General features: G+C 45.0%; 1 protein-coding gene across 7 annotated transcripts in view; it reads left to right on the plus strand.

Annotated features, from left to right (window-relative positions):
* The window catches only part of LOC148349978 (uncharacterized), a 66,789-nt gene that overhangs the window by 36,511 nt on the left and 6,879 nt on the right, over window positions 1–23,399 (plus strand). For 3 of the 7 annotated variants that reach the window (XM_088319703.1, XM_088319708.1, XM_088319704.1), the window contains 13 exons: window positions 307–461; window positions 571–782; window positions 2,239–2,443; window positions 2,810–2,906; window positions 4,170–4,398; window positions 5,291–5,419; window positions 6,775–6,894; window positions 7,891–7,975; window positions 10,591–10,665; window positions 11,230–11,361; window positions 11,870–12,016; window positions 20,595–21,222; window positions 21,889–21,997. In XM_088319703.1, coding sequence (XP_088175829.1) covers window positions 307–461; window positions 571–782; window positions 2,239–2,443; window positions 2,810–2,906; window positions 4,170–4,398; window positions 5,291–5,419; window positions 6,775–6,894; window positions 7,891–7,975; window positions 10,591–10,665; window positions 11,230–11,361; window positions 11,870–12,016; window positions 20,595–21,222; window positions 21,889–21,997 — 2,323 coding nt within the window. Of the gene's footprint in view, window positions 1–306; window positions 462–570; window positions 783–2,238; window positions 2,444–2,809; window positions 2,907–4,169; window positions 4,399–5,290; window positions 5,420–6,774; window positions 6,895–7,890; window positions 7,976–10,590; window positions 10,666–11,229; window positions 11,362–11,869; window positions 12,017–12,693; window positions 12,766–20,594; window positions 21,223–21,888; window positions 21,998–23,399 lie in introns of those variants that run through there. The other 4 variants (XM_088319706.1, XM_088319707.1, XM_088319710.1 and 1 more) reach the window with 3 other exon arrangements.

A 23,399-nucleotide genomic window follows, 5' to 3' on the forward strand; every position in this document is an offset into this window, starting at 1 on the left:
GGGGTACGTGTTTTGAGGTGATTTTAGAGTAAGGGTTCCAGGATAGGATTAGAGTTAAGGGTATAGTCTTAGATGTTTAGGAGCTAGGGGGGTATGATTAGAGGTAAGGGCAAAAAGTTAGGGGTAATGGGTAATATTATTAGAGTTTTAGTGGTAAGGGTCAGAATTAAGGGGTTATAGGGTTAGTCTTAAGAGGTAAGGGTTAAGGGGGACAGTATTAGAGGTTTAGGGGTTAAGGAGATTGGGTTAGGAGTAGCAAAAGCACGAGCTGTCTAAAATATGGCCATTCTCGTTGTCCGACGTCAGGCCGGTGATCGTGGAGATCCCCCACTTTGCCTCGCTGGCCCGAGGCGACCGCGAGCTGGTGGTCCTCCGCAGCGAGAACGGCTCGGTCTGGAAAGAACATCGCAATCGCTACGGCGACCAAGTTCTAGAAACTATCCTCAACGGAATGGATGAAGGTCAGACCCTGTTCCTTTACGATCTTCGGCGATAAAACGAGGACACGGAGGGAGATCGGCACTTTTACGAGTCCATTACTGGCTTTTTTACGGCTTCCGTTCTCCGCAGAGTTGGAAAGTCACGAAGAACTGGAAAAGAAGAGGATCCGTCGGATCATCTCCACCGACTTCCCTCTCTACTTTGCCGTGGTGTCCCGCATCCAGCAAGAGAGCGATCTGATTGGCCCGGAGGGCGGGCGGCTGAGCAGTAAGCTGGTGCCCAACGTGGAGGCCATCTTTCCTGAGACGGCCGTCACAAAAAGAGTCCGGCTGGGGCTTCAGGTAACTCCTTACCTTTGGTTATTGCGCTTGTTTCCATTTTGGCAAACAGTTGTGCTTATTTGGATGATTATGGTTCAGGGATCCCTGAAATACCCGTGTCGCACACCGCCTGGTGGCACCTAAGCCTCTCCGGACTGTTTTTTATTGGGAAGGAGTTTGCCGCCCCACACGAAACAGATAGTATTGGTTTCCATGGTTACCGGTAGCAGGAGAATCCTCCTGATCCGACATTGTCATTTGATCGCTGCTGTTTTTCGGTGTTACTTGTTATCTTGCTCTTTGGCAAAGACTGGTAACGGCGTTTGTGTGACTATACTGATACTAGATCCTAAATCAATGTTGAAAAAAACTTTTTACTAGCATTCCTGGAGAATTTTTTTTTTCTTTGAACAATGAAACAGACTAGTATATTAGGTCCCTGTTTTGAAGAACGACACTTGATATTTAATTTTTGAGTAATTTTGTTGTGGTTTTGTGGTGTCTTTGTGGTATTTTCGTAATATACACACAAAGGAACAACGGGGAAAACGATTAAAAATTACCAGTGCAATATTTAATATTATATATTATATATATATTAGATATATTTTTTATATATTATATATTTCCAGCAGCTCCGTGTTATTTCGCTTTTTTTGTGATTTATTGTTTTAATTGTCCGCTTCTATCTTTGGTGTTTTTGGTCCCGTTTGACAACGACACTTTGGATGACTTTCCATCCTGTGGGTATGGCTTTTAACGCACAAAAATGCGTTTATTTGAGGTATCAACTCCTTGCCCTGAAGAATTCTCGTGCTGGCGTGATGAGGGGGCCCTATCGTGGATGCAGAGCCGGAGCTAAGGCTACGCGGCTAGCTGCGTTACAAGCCTTCGGTACTGTCAGTAATCATGGTAAATGTGAACTCTCTACCAATTAAGACCGAGGAACTGGCTGTGCCGGTGAAAAACATTAAAGCGTACAGGGAGTGCCGTTTGCTGTGTTTTACGGAAACGTGGCTCACGTCTAGCATCCCGGACGCTAACGTGGAGCTACCCGGAGCTTCCTGGCTTCAGCGCTGTTAGACAGAGACACAACTCGCTATCTACGTGATCACGAGGTGGTCTATCTATCTAGCTATATGTTGTTACGATATTTTTATAGGAAGAATTCTAGACAGAGGGATAGAGAGAGAAAAAAGTGATTGAGCTATATGGAGAGAGTCAGAGAGAGACAGAAAGTTGTAGAGACAGAAAGGGAGAGGTAGAGAGAGAGAGAGGTAGAAAGCGGTGGTAAGTGAAACATCGAGAGAGGAGACGGTTTGGTAGAGTGACAGATGTAGGGATAGAGAAGTAGATAGTGAGAAATGGATGGTGGAAGGAGAGAGAGTCGGGTTTTGGGCGGTGTGCCCTCTATCCATATAACGCGTCAACTATGGAAATCGGATAGTGGTAAGCGCCTTGTTTCTGTTCTCCACAGGCGCAGCCCATCCCCGACGAAATGCTGACCCGACAACTGGGCGATCAGGCCACCTTCAGCCCGGTGGTGACCATTGAGCCGCGCAGGCGCAAATTTCACCGTCCCATCGGATTGCGGATCCCGCTGCCGCCCTCGTGGCGAGAGAGCCCCCGGGACGCCGGCCAGGGCGACACCACCAGTCTCAGACTCCTCTGCAGTGTCATCGGTGCGTGGCTTCCCCTTCTGCTTTTCCGACCGGGTGACGTTACCTGCGTTCGGAAACGTGCGAAAGGTTTGGCGTCCGATCTATCGAAGTTTCACGGTATATTCCAATGATTTTGAAGACGGCATGTTTTTGACATCCTGAGCTGCGATGTCATCGGAAGAACATCAGCGTTCAAGCAAGCCGGTCGCCATATCGGTTTTACGTATTAATTGGTCAAAGTGGTTAAGCCACTTGGTGACTTGGTGAGCAGCCGGGCTAACTGAGAAATTCGAAGCCGTCCGGGAATAAACATTAAACCTGGAACAAAGTATTTTTACACCACTAGGGGGCGTCGAATGATGGCGCTGTGTGTATGTTGTGCGTTAGGTGGGACCGCATCTGCTCAGTGGGAAGACATCACCGGAACCACCAAACTCATGTATGCAAACGGCTGCGCCAACTTCACCACCAACGTCTCTGCCAGGTAGGAGCGCCCTCTAGGGCTTTTAAAAAAACCTAATATTTAGTTACATTTTGGTACAGATTTTCGTGCACCGCAGAGGTTCTGCTCCCTCAAACATGAAAGAGGGATTCCAGTACAATTGCAACCATTAGTCTGTGTCAAAACGTCCCTTTTTGCCCCTGTGATGTGTGTCATATGGATCATGCTGGCAAAAACAGGGAAACACATGACATCACTTGTGGCATATTTTTCTCGAGGAAAAACTTTTGCTTTTGTGACACAATGAAGGCACAGGCACAAGAAAATGAGGTCAAATTCCAACCAACAAACTTAGAACTTCATTTTCTCATGAAAGCATCGCTACATAGTACAGTGGAACCTCGGTTCTCGACCATAATCCGTTCCAGAACCCTGTTCGAAAACCGATTTGTTCGATCACCGAAATCGTTTTTCCCGTTAAAAGTAATGTAAAATTGTTTTAATCCGTTCCAACACCCTGAATGTTTATCTTGAATATTTAACGTAAAGCTAACCCAGGCTAATCTTACGTTCGCGTTCGCGTCATCTTCCGTACGAAAGATGACGCTAACATGAACGTGTACAACTAAAAAAATCAGGTCGTTTACATGTCATTTAGCACCCGGGTCCCCACAAAAAGTGGTGAGCGGTTAAAGGATAAAGAAAATAATTCTGAATAGGATTTCTTACCTTTGTGGTGCTCAGCAGAAGCCATGCTGTATGTATAGCAAGATCGGAAACTCGCACACCTTCTTCATATTTTGCTATTATTTCTTTCTTAAATGCAATAGTTGTAGGCACTACTCTTCTTTTTTCACCTGTGGCAACTTTGCCGCTTGCACCGACCTTCTTCCGAGGCATAGTTAGGGGCTAAAACACTCCGTTCACCGATATCTAAAGCGAAAGCAAAAAGAAGTGCGCGCGCACGTCATAACAGTTCTTTACGAGGGGTGGGGGCAATCTACACCCGTACGCCGCTAAGTATCGCACCCTAGCGTACCGGCGTTCGAACTCCGATTTTTTGAAGGAAAACCGAAGCAAGAATTTCTCTAAATTTTTGGTCGAGAACCGATTTGTTCGAACTGAGAGGCGTTGGAAAACCCAGGTTCCACAGTACTTGATTGTGATCAACTTCATCATCGGGCATGTTACGTAATATGGTTTTAGTACATTGGTAATACAAAGGGCTTACGTATGGCTCGTATGAAATTAAAGAGCACGTGTTTCCAATCTGAATATGCTATCCGATACGACGCCGTCTTTCAGATTTTGGCTGTCGGACTGCCCCCGCACGGCAGAGGCGGTGACCTTCGCCAATCTCTTGTACCGGGAACTGATGGCGGTGCCTTACATGGCCAAGTTCGTGGTCTTTGCCAAAATGAACGAAGCGCGCGAAGGCCGCCTGCGCTGTTACTGCATGACCGACGACAAAACCGACAAGACCTTGGAACTGCACGAGAACTTCGCCGAGGCGGCGCGGAGTCGAGACATCGAGGTCGGCACCGCCGTCGTCGTCGGGGGGATTCTGAGGGGCTCGGCCGCCGTTTAGACTTTGCCGAGACCGACTGTACGTACGTCGGGACCGGCTCCATCATTGGCACCGAACGGCGTCGATGATTTCGACCTCGCCCCGTCGCGTGAAGGCGGCGTACGCCGCTTGCTCCTATCCCGTTTAGGTATAGGAGAATAAAGCGCAGGGCACTTGAATCACTTTGGTATCTTCTTGATTTTTAAGAAAAGGTCGGCTCGTTTTGCCAAAATCCATCTTTACCCCTCGCTCAAAAGAGATTTCTGTTCAAATGCTCTGTGCTTTACACGCCGATGACATGACCCCAAAATGTCGTCTTAAGTAACGTTTGTGTGAGCCTTTTTACCCAGAATTCATAAAAGATAGTAAACATTTTAACTTCTTATCCATAGCGATCCCCACTTTTTCCAGAATTATTAGCTTTTCCTAGACATTTTTAAGGGACATTTTAAATTCTGATTTTACATGTTTTATTGCTGTCTTTTTGTTTTTCTGTATAATTTTGTCTAGGAATTCAGAAGTTGAAATGACATTTTCATTCATCACGATATCAATATTTTACCTTTTTTCTCAACATTTACACTTAAAAGATCTTTTTATTTTTTTCACAATGCTCCCTTTGAGAAAATTGTATATTTTTTTTCAGATATATTTTTTTTAAGAATCAAAGTGAGACGTTCGAATCGTTTTGCTTACATTCGAATCATAAATCTTTGGAGTGACTTTTTTTCCGGCTCAATAGTGAAAACGTACGACCGTCGTCCGACTTTCTTGTGAGAATTCCGAGAAAGATTGCGAATCCTGCCGATTTTTCCCCTTTACCGGCTCCTTCCTTTTTTTTCCTCTCGAAATGTTAAAGCTGCCGGAGGGCATGCCGCTGCACCTGGAATTCTCGGGGAACCTGGCGCCCGTCCGGAAAGCCACGCAGCAGCCTCGAACCTTCCCCTTCCAGGCCTTCAGAGATAACCGACTGCCCGTTTCTGTCAAGGTCTGAACTTCTCAACCTCAATAACGTCCCATGAGTCTCACCGAATCAATGTATTATTCGAAAGCCCAAAATTGGCCAGAAATTGGTGCACCTCATCACAGGCAAAATACGCTGCATAGGATTAAAAATACAACCAGTAATTACCATTAGGCCACCAATGATACAGAAGACATAAGAAAAGGCATCCCGTTTTATCCCACTATTTTACCTACTGTGCCAGAATTGAATGTTGTAGAATAGAGAAACCAGAAACGTTGTCCTGAAAGATATAAAAAACGCAAAGTCGCACAATAAAAACGTGTACAAATAGTGTGATAGTAGAATGGAATTAAAAGTATTTTATGGTCGTCGATATCAACGTTGTGAAACATTGTATGCAACGAGATGAGATCCGGCACTCCAGCGAAAACATGTAATAAAGACATTAGAGAGAAAAACTATATAGGCAAAAAAGGCAACAAAGTCGTAAGAGACTGGCTTAAGTTATAATAATAATGCAATGAATAATAAGAGTAATTAAATTTAGCATTGAATCACAAGAAGTCTCAAACTCCTGAACGGACGACTTTAACTCAGTCCCTTGATCCAAAACCTACACGAGGGCACGGGCATGAGGGAAATAGAAAAACCTTAATATGACCCTAACAAATAAAATAATTCACCTGGTGTATAATTTTTTTTTTCACTTTCATTTAGCAACAACAAAAAGAGAGAAAAAGTACCTATTTGTATGTAATCTGTACTATTAGTGGTCCGGTGCAGTGGTTTGTAACCCCTGTACCGGTTATAAAAATGGCCTTAGTTTTTGCTCATACAAATATATATACCCCTTTAGGAAATGCCAAAATGAACCAAAATGTATCAATCTTGCGCTTCCCAGAAGAAAAACATCCCATCCGCTTCATTCAGAATGTCGTTCTCTCATTTTTCACCGCCTTCTCTCTCACGGAACTCCGATCGGATGTCATCCCGTTGTGTGTTTTTGTGCCGCGTGTCTTACGTGTTTGTGCCGTACTACGTGTCCGCATTTCCTTTGGGCGATGCGGTTGTGGTCTTTGCACCCGTCCTTCCTCCCCGACTCCCGGCAGCCTCGCCGTCCCGCGTCCCTTGTCCCGTCCGTCTCACTGTCTCTTTTTCTCTCCGGCGGTTTCCCTTTTTTCCGACCGTCCGTCCGCTCTCGCAGACGACGTCCAGGTAACGTCCCAAGGTAAATGGTCCGACGTCGCTTTGCCTGCGGACTGCTCCCGTTCCCTTTGCTTCTGCCCGAAAGCGTGCCTGCCGCCTTGCTGCGGATCGCGGGACTTTGCTTCCGAACGCCGTCTTTATTTCTTCCCGCTTTTTTTCCCCCCCGCAAGGTCCGAGACGCGAGCAAGGACGCCGTGGGCTTGTTGTCCTTCCTGAGGAAGGCCACCAAATATGAGGACGCCCAGCAAGTCTTATGCAACCTCAACATAGCCATGCCGCCCTGTATCAAGGTAACGCTCGGACTTCAACGCATTACCTTTCGAAAACCGTCTTCCATAAAAAGCTTTTTGGATCCGCGATTTCTCCGGTACCGTTTGAAGAAGAATTACGCTTCCGATCACGCAGAGCCACAAATATATCTGCGATTTACCCGTGCCATTTTTAATCTTGCTTACGTTTATTTTTCGATTTTGAGTCGATCGCAGAGCGTAACGGCGGACGAGTGGTAAGCGCGTCTGCGGCACAGTTCTGAGGTCATGGGACCAAATCCAGCCGCCAGCCTTCCTGTGCGGAGTTTGCGTGGGTTTCGTCCCTAAAATGTGCATGTCAGACAAATTGGCCGCTCCAAATTGTCCCTAGGTGTGCATGAGCCAGTGAATGGCTGGCAAGCAGTTACGAGTGTCCCCTGCCCACCGCCCGAAGACAACTGGTATGGGCTCCGGCACCCCCTCGACCCTACTGAGGATAAGCCGTGCAGATAATGGATGGAGTAAATCGCAGATATGTTTCTGTAATGACGGTAATATGTAACTTCCATTTCTCGTTGCGGGAAGTTCTTCCCATGACAATGGACCACTGGAATTGCGACTTTGATGCTTTTCATGGCCCCCGATAAATCACAATTGATACGTGCACTCTAACACATTTCACAGTGTACCATGCACCGACCCCTAAGGGGCAATGCCGCTTCATAGGACATTGCCGTACAAACTAAAGTAAACTGTCATTGATCGAGGGGTTTTTGGGGTTTTTAAGGGTTATTGTTCTATCTTCGTTATTCATTATCCATTATCCGTTATCGGTCAGTTCATAATACGCTACAAAGCAGGGAAGAAGAAATGCAATGGAAAGGCCACCAGAGAGCAGTGTAAAAGGCGTTCCATTTTATATCATCAGCATGCTGTTTTCACTCACGGGTGCCACGTCGCACAACAGTGTGATAAAGCATTATGGGAAAGAGTTCAGCCGAAACAACAACTTGTCCGTTGCTCTTTTTGTTTTCCTAGGCGGTCGCAAGCGAAGAGCGTCGCCGGACTTTAACGCCACTGGCCCTTAGGGAGCGTTACAGCGCGCTGAACGAACCGGGTCTGGGTGAGTTGAGTTTTTCTACCCGGTGTCCAGAAGGGGGCTACGGTCTTCCGAGTGCCCCTTTACGTGCACGCATGGCACAGAGACCCTGAGCCTTAAAGTCCCGTGCGGTTTTGCCGTGAAAATGCGCAAAAGCCCTCTCATAAGAAGCCAAATAAGGCTCCACGGCACCCGTCTACTTTTTTCCGGAGGTGCCCTGGAATCGGCCAAGGATCGGTGTTTCCCGTAGGATTTTCCGAGACCCCGGTGGGAAAACCACGACCCGCTGGCCACATGCGGCCCGTCGGGCTACGTCCGGCCCCATCAACCGAAATGCTTAAAATATAATGACATCATGGTCATCAAAGTACAACAGTACTTATAAAAAACAATACAGATATGTATTTTTGGGGGGGGCAATTCTGTCCCAATCGTCTCTGTCTACATCAAAAATACTACAAAACGAAATCAATTTTAGTGCTTAAAAACAGCGACCTATTCTTTTGCTTTCATTCTGGAAAGAAAAGAAATACTACTGTATAGAAAAATACAAAGTAACATTACAAAAATACAACTACAAGTATGGAAATACTACAAAAATGCAATTAAAAGTTAGATTACCGAAATACTACTATGTAAAGGCAACTACTTAATACCATTACAGTAATACTATATTACAAAAATACTGCTACAGAAATACGACAAAATCACCACAAAACTCAATGAAATGTAGCCCTTAAAAAGGTGAGCGAGCGCTTTCATTCGAAAGGAAAAAGACCATAGAAATACGACAAAAATGCCACTAAAGTAATATCGCAAAAAGACTTTGAAAAATTCTTCGAAAATACAGTAATACTATGATACAATAAAACGACTACAGAAGTATTAAATAGAAAATACGGAGAAATGACGAGCCAAATACTAGAAAAATTCATCAACATTAATATTACAAAAATACTAAAGCAATATTCCCGAAATACGATGTCGATACACACCGTGGCGTTTTAACGAGAGTTATATGGATCGACTTTTTCTTTCTACGTATATTTTTGGAATAATACAAGTTGACGAGACTCTGTCGGGACCAATGGAACCCCGGCGGGCCGCCGGGTACCGGATCCGGTATGGGAAACACCGACGCTGATTGAGTTTTTTGCATGGCTCCGGCGTCTCCGCTGCCGACGGTCTAATGGCGGCATGTGGCCGATAATGCTAGTGGAGCCGGAGGCGGCGGAGCTCCCGAGGGACGAGGGGAGCTTCTCTTTTCTCTTTCGAGAGATTTACCGTCTGCTTCGGATGCTATTCGGACGACGGGACGCGCTCTGAGATTCCGTCCTCTGTTTCAAGTCATTGCTTTATTTTTTCCAAAACGGAGCCGTGCTTGTCTTTGGGTGAGTAGCATCATTTTTGCCCTCCTATCGGTTTCTGGAGCAGAAGCAAACGCGCCCTTTCGGTGCCCCAGAACGGTCCTATTCATTTGTGTAGAAGGCGCACTCGCAAATGGGTTTCTCCGTGACAAACGCCGTTCAAATCCTTGGACAACCTAAACTATGAACACGATACTAACATAACATTTATCATAGATTTACTTCTAACAATAAAAGCTGATGAGACTCTGGCGGGACAAATGATTCATCCCAACATAGACCGATGAGTTCTTTTCCCCTCGTGCTTTTTTTGCGTTTATTTCTATTTTTCCAGTCAACTTTCTGGTTTTTCCACCCTCTAACATCTCTGGTACCGTGAATATAAATAGTGTGATAACGAAATACAACCGAATGCTTTATTACTTGTGGTGTAGTGGTTAGGAATCCAAGCTCTCACCGCCGTGACCCAGGTTTAATTCCCTTTGTATGTGTGTATGTATGTGTGTGTGTATGTGTGTATGTGTGTGTGTGTGTATGTGTGTATATGTATATGCGCAGTGGTTAGCGCGTGTGCGGCACAGTTCTGAGGTCATGTGATCGAACCCCCTGTGTGGAGTTTGCGTGTTCTCCCCGTGCTTGCGTGGGTTTCCTCCCACATTCCCAAAAACATGCATGTCAGGTGAATTGGCCGGTCCAAATAGTCCCTAAGTGTGAATGAGCGAGTGCGTTGTCTGTCCCTGTGTGCCTTGCGACTGGTTCGGAGTGTCCCCTGGCCACTGCCCGAAGATAGCTGGGATGGGCTCCAGCACCACTGCGACTCTACTGAGGATAAGCGGTGCAGATAATGGATGGACGGATATATATATATACTGGTATATGTGTGTATGTATGTATGTAGTGTAAAAAGCCTTTAAAAATCGCTAAAAAAGTGGTCATACATTCAGATATCAGATCATGAGAATACATTCCCTTCCCTTTGCCAAAAAATGGCAGATATTTTGCTACCAAATAAAACCTAAAATATTGTACTTTGTTCATAATGTTCAATTCATGGCAAATATTCTTCTAGTTTTTACCTACTGTTAAATGGGCACTAGGGGGGGGGGTCAGACGAGACTGGTTTGGCCACCATAGCATATACCAAAAAAACTGGTATTAATACAGACACCCAGTATCTTTAATATGGTTTTGCTTTTCCGGCTGCCTTGAAGGTAAAAGCTGTGTTTATGACTTGGCTCTCTTTGGAAAGCGCTAACATTTTCATCTCCTCAGCTACGGTCAACGCAATGGAGAGGACCGAGGTGAAGATCAACATCATATCGGAGCAACTGGGCTTGAGTTGGGCAGGTCGGTGTGATATTTTCTCAAGGTGCAGAAGCACAACTTGCTGGTGTCTCCTCTCCACCTCAATGTGCACCACCATACTTAGTAGCTTGACGCCAACCTGACCACTACTCGTTAGGAAGAGCCAAAACATTTACGCCATCTTCTTCATGAGATTATAGTTGGATCTTTTAGAGAAGTAGTATTTCTGTAGTTTTTCCCGTAGTACCATTATTTGGTAGTATTTTTCTTATAATATATATGTAGTAATATTTTGTAATTTGCTGAGTGGTATTTTTGTTCTATTTCTGTGGTATTTCTATAGTCGTATGTTTGTAGAATTTCTTGAGTATTTTTGCAATATTACTGTACTGGTATTTTTCTAGTATTTCTGTCGTAATATCCTGTAGTTGTATTTTTGTAGTATTTCATCATCCCGCTCTTTCGCAACGCTGGGCAGCGACGTTTGTGTGACGCTACTGATAAGAGATCCCGTTCGACTGGGGAAAAATTAAAATCACCGTATTGTAAATCAGTCTTTTTGTATCCCCACTTTTCCCATCACCGGACTGACCGACCTTCGTCCAGAGCTGGCCCGGGAGCTCCAATTTGGCGTGGAGGAAATCAATCGGATTCGGGTGGAGAATCCCAACTCGCTCCTGGACCAGAGCTCTGCCTTGCTCAACCTCTGGGCCAGCAGAGAGGGCAAAAGAGCCAAAAGTACGTGGCCTACAGTAGTATTCAACAACCTTTTCTGTCCGTTGACGAAATTTTCACGGCCCGGCACAAAAAAATGTATATCGCTCATAACGGTCAAGTCACGTTTTTTTGATTTGCCTTCAATCGCAAGAACTGAACAGACTACTATGACACAGTCCCCTGATCTAAAACCTACATGGGGGCAAGGGAAAACTCAAAAACCTCCGCATCAGGGAAATTGAAAAAGCTTAAGATGGTGGCTTCCAGGATGACCAGGACTAAATAGATGTTGCAATAACAGACAGTACACAGACACCATCGACGTCAAATCTAGGTCGAAACAGAATGTCGGGTGAATAGATCAAATACAATGGAACTTATTGTTTCTTTCCCTAACGACGCACGGCCCGATACCGGTCTTCATCCCGGTGGTTCGTCGACCACCGCCGGAATACACAATTTGTAAAGCGAGGATCCGAACCCCGCCCCTGCGGGTGGTCCTCACGTCTGGGTTTGATGTCCCCCACAGTGGAGAGTTTGTTCACGGCTTTGAAGAACATCGACCGGGCTGAAATCCTGAGCTCCCTGGAGAGTCAGGGCTCGTATCTGCCGGAGGAGGGGTCCTGCCGACTGACCCATCCGGACCCCGCCTCTCTTTCCCCCGGCGTCATCAACGGTACGATCGGCATACACACACATACGCACGCACACGCCTGAAAGTCGGACGAAAGACTTGCTGTTCTTTATGAAAAATGGAGGGTCGTTGCTGGACTATAAGGTGCACCCGAAATTTAAACAGGCCTTACCATTCTTATTTGACCATTTCAATGCTTGAAAATAGGGTTTTGTAGCGTAGCTTTTAAGCCTGGTGCGTTTTTTTCTAGCATGGGCTTTGTTGACTATCACGCAGTCTATTTCTGCACGCCGACCCTGCTTTGGTATCGTCACTCAAAGTTTTGTTTGCAATAACTTGGAGTTTGAGTGTTGCTGCTTTGACTCGATTGGAAAGAGGACAACATTGCTGTGAAATCGGCCGAGGGTAGGGCGTCTGACATTCCGGCATAACGCCGATGCACTCCCCGCTACGATCCGGGTTTGAGTCCCGTTGCTTCGCCATTGTGATCACTGATGTATTTGGACTCATCCATGCTCCTTATAGTCCAGTGCACCTTGGATATGAAAACATATCATAGGGGGGGGCTTTTAATCCTGTGTGCCTTAATGCGCAGATAATTCGGTATTGATGGTAAGATCTTCAATATTTTCTTTTTTTTAATTGAAATGGCAACCCCTCTTCCTGTGGTTAACAGCCTTTGAATTGAATGTCTGACTTTATCTGTGTTGCTTGGCAAGAGGTGACGGACACAGGGCCATCGCGGCTCGTGCGCAAGCCTCGCGTAATAAGAGCGCCGTTTTTCAGGAGCGGTAAGTGGAAGAGCGTTACGGTGGCGCGCATGGCGGTCTGCTAAGCGGTTCTGGCGGGATGCTGGCCGAAGGTCTGAGGAATCGTGTCATTCTCCGTAACGGCATGCGCATTATGCTCCCCTTGACGCCTCGCGTCGAAGCCAAGGCAACCGATCCGTTCCATGCCGACATTTCTTAATCATGAGAATTTTGTGTTACCCTTTGTGTCGCTGGTTCCCAACTGGTCTGACTTCCACCATTTCACCCTCATGACCAGCACTAATTATCTGGGAGCCTATTGTTATGAGCAGGAAAATCAACCAAATCACAATAAAATGAGATGTGGTCCCTGTCAAACACGCCGATTGACTGAACAGATATAAAAGATTGATATTTTTTTTTCTTAGCATTATTTTGTCAAGGAAAAGGCCTGCAACCCACTGAATTTGGGTCGGCGACCCACTTCTAGGTTCTTGCCTACCAGTTGAGAAATACTGATCCAAATCGCTGGTTCTCAACTGGTCTGACTTGAGGAGTCGCCAATTCAACCTAATGACAAGCTGCCACCTAGATCGAAAAACAGAAATCCTCTTCTCAAATGTATCATGAAAGGAGTGTGCAGTTTACAGCGGATAGGGTAGAATATATTCACCTTTTTTAAAACATAAAAAAGGCCAGCAAAATCAAAAGGAAAGAAAAGGTAAAAAACAACAACAAAATCACAATAAAATGAGAAGTGGTCCTTCTCAAACATGCCCATTGATTGAAAAGGAAGAAGAGCTGGAGCAGGGCATTACCGCCATTAAGGAGTGTAATTGACTGTTATCTTCTTAGCATTATTTTGCTAAGACAAAGGCCCGCCACCCACTTAAAACTGGTCTGCGACCCACTCTTGGGTTCCGACCCACAAGCTGAGAAACACGACTTTACTTTTTGAGTGGCGGGACGCGTATTTGCACAGGGAAAAATGGCTGATCTCTATTTTTGGTTTATGCCGATAGAGAGTCTTTTTCCCATTTTTTTCAGTACCATTAAAAGAAGAAATCCGGTTTGAATCACGTATTTTGCAGAGCCGTAAATATATCTGCTCTTCTTAATCTTGCCAGCCATTTATCAAGACATATGATTTTTAGGAGGCTATAACCCCTGGTAGGACAATACCGTACAAACTAATGCCATCTCAAGGGAAGAAATGCAATGGAAAAGCGAAGCCATGGTAGAACAGTCTATGCGTCATTATTAAAGCCAACTTGTTGAAAAACATGGCAACAATTTCAAGCATTTACAAGCACGTCACCCAAAATTCAAGCACTTTTCGATCCTGCAAAAAAGACCCCCAGGGGCATCTTTTTAAAAATGCTGTTCTTTTTAATCCATATGATTGCAATGGTTTGCCTTCAAGGTTCAGTGTGTAATATTTGCCCACAAGATGTCACTTCATCGTGAAACGAAACCAAAAACTCATGCTAAGAAATGTGATTTTCAAAGAATCGTGAAAACTTCATTTCTCTAATCATGTAAAGTTACCACTTGATATCGATATGGGAGACGGGCTTCGGCATTATTATTATTATCATTTCATAGACGATGTTGTGCGTTTTTGTCTTCGGCGGTTCATTTGAATTTGGTGTCCGAATACACGGCGTGGCTTTTCTCCCCCCCAAAAAATCAAAATCGTTTGCTTTTATGGCTCTCTGAGTCAAAAAGGTTCCCGACCCTTGATGTCGTCTAATGTAGCGGAGTAAGAGTACTGTTTGTTCTTGGCAAATCTACTTAAGTAAAAGTCAGTGTTATATTGATTTAAAAATTCTCCCAGAAGTACACGATTTCTCAAATGGTACTCAGGTAAATGTGACTGAGTTAAGGTTACTCCCCACCTCTGGTTATTTGCCATTTATTTCACATCGTCCACTTCTATTTCATAACCCTGGTTTCTGTTGTGCCGTCCTTCTGTGTCCTTGACTCATTCTCTCTTTCTCCCTTTTTGTAAATTTCCGTTACGTCATATGGGCAATCTCTTCTCGGTCACTGGCTTTTCTCCCTCACAGTTCCGACCTCTGACTCCACGCGGCCTTCCGTTCAACCTCCGGGAAATCTTCCTCTTCCTCCTCCACTCATTCAATTTCCTCCAGCTTTTTGTGTCTACCGTGGTTTGCGCATGCTACATGTTGGTGTATTGCCCGGATGCTCGTATGTTTAGGAGGGAGGACTCCCGCTTACCTGCATGGCATGCTTTGGCTTGTGCATTATTATGATTTCTTCATTTGATGGTGATGGATGGTGTCCACGAGCCAACCCCGTAACTCCTAAACTGGGCAGCGCATCATGTCGATGCCGTTACACAAAGTGTTCCAAAAGTCTCTGGCACATTTTGACATCTGGGAAACTATAAAGGATATGAAAACACGTTTGGTAAATTCAGAAAGCGTCTCTTGGAATAGACCGATCCTCTCCATGTCCCCACAAAGAGACATGGCGTGATGCGAGTTCTGGGAGGCCAGGACACGAGATTGTGATTATTCCGTCCGGACTGTCCAACCCGTCTTCCCGGAAGAGTTTTATTCAGAAACAGTCCAACCCTGAGGGCTCCATTGCGGTGGTACCTCATCCTGTTGGAAAATGAAGTCACCAGACTCTTCGTCCCTCAATTTATCCATGAACTATTTTTCCAGCACGTGGACGTTCATCTTACCATTGACTGAAAGAAGAATGGTCCATAGACAACTTTCTTGGACAAAGCACCTTTGGTGAATCCTCCTGATGCTCAAGGAGTTGATGTGGGTTCAACATTTCACTATCCCATAAACTTCGCTGTTTACGTGGAATGTCGCCTCATCTCTAAAAACGAACCGCTCCAATCCGTCATCTTCCATTTTCTCTTGCATCGCAATGCAAAAGTCACAAAGATCTGTTTTCTCAGTGTCCTTCAACTTTTGGACAACCTGTCGCTTGTAGTGCAGTCGTCTCCTTAAGACAAACAGCGCTTGTAGGACACTCAAGTTTCCTACTGGTTCTTCTGATGCATTTACGGGGGCTTTGCTGGAAAGCAATTCCAACTTGTTCAATCAAATCTTCTGAAATGAAGCATGAGCTGGGCAAACACCTATCCGTTATGAATTTAGCCTGCCATTTCACGATGGACTTCTGGCTTCTTTTTCCAACTTTCCGCAAAATGCACGTTGAACAACAGTCCGTGACTCCAAATTTGCTGAGTCAAGCACACTAAACACATCTTTTGGTCGAGTGAACACCATTAATGCGTCTGAAAGTGAAAAAAAACCCAATAGCCTTACAACAAACTTAATATAATTATCTTTAATCCGTTGCCATTCCTTGGGCCCATCCGTGGGCCCGTCCGTGGGCCAGTGGCATCGTAGCCTAGAGAAATGCAATATGTCCAGAAGATCTTCAAATCATTTTCCGGAATGTTGCATACGGTTAGAAAGCCGAGTCTCTGCGGATTGCAATGAACCATTATAAGATCAAATCGTGTTTGCAAACACAGCATGTTGGTTTAAAGATAAGGTAATGGTGTCACTGTAATCCTGTGCAGTCCTTTGAGACATTTTTGTGATTAAGGGCAAAACAAATAAATGGTACTCGACTTGACGGCGAGCATTCGGGTCAAACGATGGCTTCTATACAAATGTTTCATTTGAGTCCAAGATCATTTTTGTTTGTGGAAGCATTTTCCAAAGGCTCACCCAAATGGCACTTTGGGTCCGTCTGGACTTCTCCTCAGGAAAATTTGGGTAAAATGCTCATTTTCTTGTTGTATTGTTGTCAAATTTGAGCTGGAGCTTGGGAAGGCTTCAGGCCGTAATCTTCTTGCGTTTTCCAGTCCCGCCACCCAGCTACATTACATTTCCAGGCAGATTTATGGAGAGAAAAAAATAGGAGTACCCGAAATGTATTTTTGGATTATATCTTCACAGTTTCATGATTCAGGGCCAGTAGTCCCGAAACAGATTTTGTAGAGAAAAAACGTCAAAGTGTCGTCTTCAAAATGAGACCAAACGATGCCGATACTGGTTCAAGTGCAGCTTCGGGTTTACTTTAGGTTTATAAGCGTTCAGGTAAAAATACCAGCTACTGTTTTCTCGGCTTTAAGATGGCACAACATTTAAGACAACATAGTAAGGTTTACAACCGGTCACGGTTAAGGAGATACGGGGACTTCAAATGTGCCCGGGACTTTCGGAACACCCTTTAGTTCAAGCAATATCGGCTTGTTTGCGAGTGATGATTTTATCAATGTCTTAGAAAAATCTTTCTACGTCTAAGCTTTATGTATTATGGATATTTTTGTGGTCTCTGGTAGTCCGATACGAGAAGGGTTAGGTGTGTTTGTGGAGGTAATAAAGGATGAACTGTGCGTGCAATCTGTATTTTTCTTTCATTGTGCGGTGACACTCTTTGTGCTGTAGTTTGTAAATGTTGCAACTTCTCTTCCTGAGTGATTGTGTCCAAGAAGTAGGCAAGCGCCTCTACGTATTTGTCAATCTAACGCTCATTCCGGTTCCGATCCATTCTCAAATCATTTCTCTTCCTCCTCAAACACCTACTGAACATTCATGACGCAAAAATGGATTTGTTGGTGAGCTTATCATACGTACATCTTGTACTGCGCCTGATAAATGACTTGTTTTAGTCTTTTAGTTCTCAGTCATTCTTTACTACAGTACCTAGGGTTATTGGCCCCCCCAAAACTTTTTGTTAAATTGACACATTTTAGGCTTCAAACTAAAAGCTTCGAAACTCCATTTGTTTTCTAAGAACCAACAGCGTGCAAGACACAATCATGAAGTGGAACCGAATTATTTGAAAATTCTATATTGAATTTACCACGAAATAACTGAAAAAGAGGCGTTGCAAAAATATCATTCCCCTGTTCTCTCAAGTCATTCAACTGACTCCAGAAGTTCCGTGATGACATCGGAGTCATCCGATGTCGGCCTAATGATTCATTTCGCAACGTTTGCACAGCCTCCGGAGCACCGTGCGAGCCATATAACCGTTGCGAACCTACCGAGACCCGGCCGTCCCTCTAAACCTCGCTACCAAACAAGGACAAATTGAATCAGATGTGTAACCAAGAGGCTCATGCTCGTGTTGGATGACCTGCGGCATACGCAGTCGAGGTGGGACGATCTGTGTACGACACGACTCTAAGTCGTACTCTGCATGAATCTGCACTTTATGGAAGAGTGGCAAGAAGAAAGCCCTTTCTGAAAGAATACCATGCATCCCCACTGTCAAACATGGTGGCGGGGTTGTTTTTTTTCAGCTGCGACTGGGAACATGGTTAGAGTTGATGAAAGGACTGATTTTGGCAAACAATGTGTCGGCGTCTGCAAGAGACTGAGAATGGGGTGCGTGTTTACCTTCCAACAGGACAAGGACCCTAAGTATAATGCTAAATCCATAATTGAACGGTTTAGAAATGACTGTATCAATGTATTGGAATGGCCAGACCTCAATCGTATGGAGCATTTGTGGAAAGATATGCAAAATGCTTTGCACAAAGGAAGAATGAGCAAATATATCTCTTTTAAGATGTGCAAAGCATTTAGAGACATATCTAAAAAAGACATGGCTGTGATTGTATACTGTATTAACTCATAGGGGGGGGCAATATTTTTGAGACCCATTTTTTTTTTTTTTTTAATAACTTTTTATTTCTCACACACACTTTGACAGAGGGTTGGGTCATTCATCATACAGCAAGACAAACAAAAATGGGAGAACCATTTTAAGTGGTCAATTCATAGTGATATAGGGGACGGGCATTATTATTATTTCGTAGATTTGGTCAAATCATCAAACGTCACACAGTGAATCGAAATGCGCTGAAGAATGAGCTTTTGTCTGGAGAGCAACTTTAGGGGTTTTGTTGAATTTTTGTCTGCAAATAGGTACGGTGTGCCTCTCTCAAGAAAACAAAAAATCCAAATATTTTGGCTTTTATGGCCCCTCGGGTCACAAAAGTTCCCGCCCCCCGCTCTCGTGTTTACCCTGCCGTGTTGAGCGATCTTTTGCATCGTGGGTCAAGTAAGAAAATCCGCGTGTGCTTCTCTATTCAGAATGATTTTATTTGACGTGCCGTCGAGGATTTCAAGGCCCAAAATATCGGGCTAAGCCGAAAAGCAAAGTCTTTTCTTTTCGGCGTGGCTGTCCTCCATCGTGGCACCTTTACAGTCATAGCCTCATGTTACCACGCAGACTGATGACTCACTCAAAGCCCTTTAAGCTTCTTCTCAAACTCACCATGTCCCAACGACACCTACATCACACGTGAGATACGTACAGTACCGTCAAAAAGTATTTGGCCCCTTCCTGAATTCCGTGTTTTTTTCTTGCATATTTATCACTCGGAACGGTTTCACATCATCATTAGAGCATGGCGCGGATACAAGCCAAGGAAATACAAAATGCACTTTTCAAACGTTGATTCCATTTCGTAAGGCAACAAAATAAAAAGCTGTCTGGCAGTATGCGAAGAAATAATCATGCTGGAAAACCCCCCAACGTGGCAGATTTGAAGCAATTCAGCAAAGAAAAGTGGGCCAAAATTCCTTCACAGCGTTGTGAAAGACTCCTTAGCAATTATTCGAAAGGTTTGATTTGTGTCATCGCTGCCAAAGGGGGCAACGACTTTTTCGCATAGGACCAGATAGCTTTTTATTTTATTCTGCCTAATAAACGGAATCAGTGTGGTATTAAAACATATAACCTTTGTGAGTGAGAAATAGGCAAAGAACACAGAAATTCCTTTTTCACGGCACTGTATGCCATATTTCCAGAAAATTCTGAAGCTCGTCAGCGTGACTTTCTAATCCGATTGTCGAGCTCTTTCGAGACCATTCCGCTATACGAGGAAATCACACTTTGAGTCCAATTTTGGACCTTGTTATAAGACAAGAGGTTTTGCAGCTTTGTTGGGACACGGTGGAGACCCCAATTCATTCCAACCAAGTGCTACGGTTCGGTTCAGTAAGGCAAAAAAATGTGTCGTGCAGTTGTCCGTATTCTGACGCGCTGTCCCTTTAAGCGATGACTCGATGACATAACTACTGCTCGGTAAGCATACGGCTATTGATGTATTGCTTATTTACCGTTCTACGTCAAATATTTCACATGACTTCTTCCTTATATACATAAGAGGTCTCCGTCGTGGTTCTCGCATGTCCCAGGTAGCCCCCTAAGGACACCCGAATAGCGTTCGGACAGATTATGAATATAGCTCACCATTTGCGGGTCATCCAGGAAAATCGATTTGTAACTCGCGTGATGTTTTAGTGGTTGAGTGAGCATATTTTATAATGATAACGTGTTTTATAATCATAATAAATCGGTTTACCCGGTCTCCTTAAGACAATTCATCTTCGCCGAATGTACCGCGTGGTACAGTCAGTGCTGTCGCAGCGGAGCGTGCGCCAATTGACCTATATAACTCAACTTCTAATATTCCAACCTGGTAATTACGTGATAAGTTATCGTCTTAGAAATGCATATCAAACTAGTAGTCCTTTGTGCCAAACAATGACAAAAAGTAGCTTTCAGCTTCAAAAAGGTTCAACCATGCAGTCTTTGGTCAGAACCCGATCAATCTAAGCCAAAGGTAAGATTGGGCCTAAAAAGCCCCCGGGTATTAGAGCCCGACCCGGACGAAACGATCGACATTTCGGGTCGATTCAGGTTCCTGCGTAAGATCTCAGCTCTGATCTGAACCGCGCCGTACTGATTGGTGGAATATTTTTGGGGTAAAAACTGGTCCCGTATGGCAGGACCCTAGCAGATCCCGCTTGGCTGTAGCCCGCATGGCGTTAGTGTCTCTGTCGTCCTCGCAGGCTACGAAACGGTCCAGGCGTACCCGCAGTCTCCGGCCTCGGCCCCATACACTTTGCCTTCTCCTCTGGGTGCAGAGCCCTACTGGCCGGAAGTGGAGTGCGCCCCCACGGCCGCCAGCGAAGAGGACACCCTGCTGGAGATGTCGGAGGTTCAGGTCTGGCCTTCGGGGCTCAGCCCCTCGCTGGTCACCGTGGAGGATTCGTCCCTGGACGGCAGCAGCCGGGCCGACGACTCGGAAGGGGCCACCCTCTCCCTCCCCTGCAGCCTGGGTCGCCCCAGCAGTGGGGCCAGCGGGGCCAGCGGTTCCATCATGGAGCTGGAGGAGGAAGAGGAGGAGGAGGAGGAGGAAGAGGAGGATGCGGAGGAGGAGAACGAGGAGGCCACGCCGGGGGCCCCGACCCAAAGGGACCGGGTCAGAGCCAGCGGCGCCGTGCCCAAGGCCAACTGGAACGGCCAACTGGGAAGTCAGAGGTCGGACGGGAGGACGGGGGGGACTCCCGTTGCCGGAGGAGGAGGTGCCGGACCGGCTTCAGCCGAAGGCCTCTGTGTCGTTGCAGGCCGGCAGGCGTTCGGGAACCCTGAGATGGCGACGTCGAGTCCAGCCGCACATCGCGACCCAGACGACCGGTATGCACTTTTTCATGTTTGCCTGCTGCTCCCTTGACATACATAGGAAGTTTCTATCGGGCCACCAGGGTTAAATTGGTCCCGCCAAACTCTCTGCGTTATTTATAGATAAATTCAAAGTTAAACAAAATAACTTTTAGATTCCTCATTCCGAAAATGATCGCAAACGCCACGGTGTTCATTCGTGCTACGTACCTCTGTCAGTCAGAAGGAACCTTGGTGGATCAGCCGGCTTGCCGTAGCTCATAATAACCTCACAATAACCTCATGTGACCCATCGAAGAAGAATCGACATCCCGTCATATCGTTAGTCACCGACGCAACGGTACTTACCTTAAAATAGTAAAGCGTTGGCTTCGGAACATCTCGAGGTACTTTTAGTCTAATCGAATGACCAGAAGACTACTGCCACGTTTAGCACGACTTGTTTGCTGTGTCATTGTCTTTCCTAACTAGTGTATTTAGGATTCAATGGGGCACGCGTTCATCCTAGATAGATCTAGCTTCTTGACTTTGTTTTCCAAATGTACAATGCCTTCGGACTCCCTTAGACCGTCCAGCTGCCAGGGTCTCGCGATATTCTATGGGAAACGCTGCGTTTGGCTCATTGAAGTCACCGGTGAGCTCCGGGTGAGTATTTGACTCTTATTATTGTCCTGTTTTTAGGCCGGTCGGAGGCGGAGCTTTCCAACCGTATCGAGCCGATCAGGACTCGGTGCGGGGCCGGGCGGGCTCCGTGTCTTCGGGTGCCGCCAAAGAAGCTTTGCAGACTCCGGTATGTGATAGCGCTCCTTACCTCATGCGGGCAAAGGGGCGCAGCTTCCAGCACCGCCGCACAGAAGCGAAGTCAATTTGGTGGCGAATACGTTATTTCAACAAACGATGGAAATGTCAAAAAAGAAACAATCAAATCATGCTCGTGACACGGCAATAATCAATCCTAAAGAATCATTCCGCCACTTGAGGTGGTCCGGATATTAAACGGCAAAATGATTGTATTGGGCACAAGTGAGGTTTGAAAAACTCAAAAGTAATTCACTGTATTCGTGCAAACATTGTGACTTTCTGTGTCCACTCAAAAATACTACACAATAACTACAAAACTAAATAGCAAATATAGTACTTAAAAACAGGGACCTCATATAGTATTTTGCTTCAATTCTGAAAAAAATGGCAGAGAATTACTACAAAAATAATACTAGAGTAATACGATATTACAAAATACAACTGCAGAATGGTTTACTCCAAAAAATACTACAAAAAGACTGATACAGTAATATGACAAAAATACTACTAAAATACTGCTTTGGAAATACATCAATTATACTTCCACTGGAATACTAAAAATGATCGAGACATAATACTCTAATATAAAAAACTACTCGAGAAATACTACTACCAGTGTCTGAAATAAGGTCTGCCCGGACGCCCGGGGCGTGCATCTTTTACGTCGGGCGTACAACTTACACAACGTCTCTGCCCGGGTGGCCCACAACTTTTTCAAGAAAGAAAAAAAAATCTTTCGTTTTTATTTATTTATTTTTCCAAATCAAACGTTTGCTTTATTCCAATTTCGAAATGTTCGTTCGGTTCGGAAATTTCGGAATTTCTGTTCGTTTGGTCATTTGCATCGTCGGTAGCCGATCAGAAGCTCGCATCGAATAACTTCGTGCTTCCGCACTTTCCCGAGCCTTATAAGGGGGTGCATTTGCACATCATTTTCCAAAGTAGACGCACAGAGAACACAGGAGAAAGATTCAAAAGAAGCTAACACAATCGATGACGCTACAAAACGTAAATGTACATTAAGAGCATCGCGGAAAGAGGAGTTCACGTGGCTTGTAGGAGACGGCGCAGCGCAAACATTTCATGAATACAGATACAGACTGAGGGCAGATGGAAAACAACCAGTTCATATACATGTAATGAATGTTATAAGTAGATTTATAATCAACTTCATTTTAAAGTGTTGTTCTATATTCTGATGATCAATCCTTAATACTTTGCAACAACGTTTTTTTTCCTGCGATGAGTCGTCTTATTGTGTTTCAAGTTGTGAAAAATGGGGCAAGCGACTTCATGGCCGGGCAGGCAACTTTTCAGAGTTGTCTGCCCCGCTTCCCGATAACTTTCTGTCACGAGTTTCAGACACTGTAAATAGACGGACAAATAAACAG

Source organism: Urocampus carinirostris, chromosome 16, assembly GCF_059441175.1.
Source record: "Urocampus carinirostris isolate Australia breed hairy pipefish chromosome 16, RoL_Ucar_1.0, whole genome shotgun sequence".
Taxonomy (NCBI): Eukaryota; Metazoa; Chordata; class Actinopteri; order Syngnathiformes; family Syngnathidae; genus Urocampus; species Urocampus carinirostris.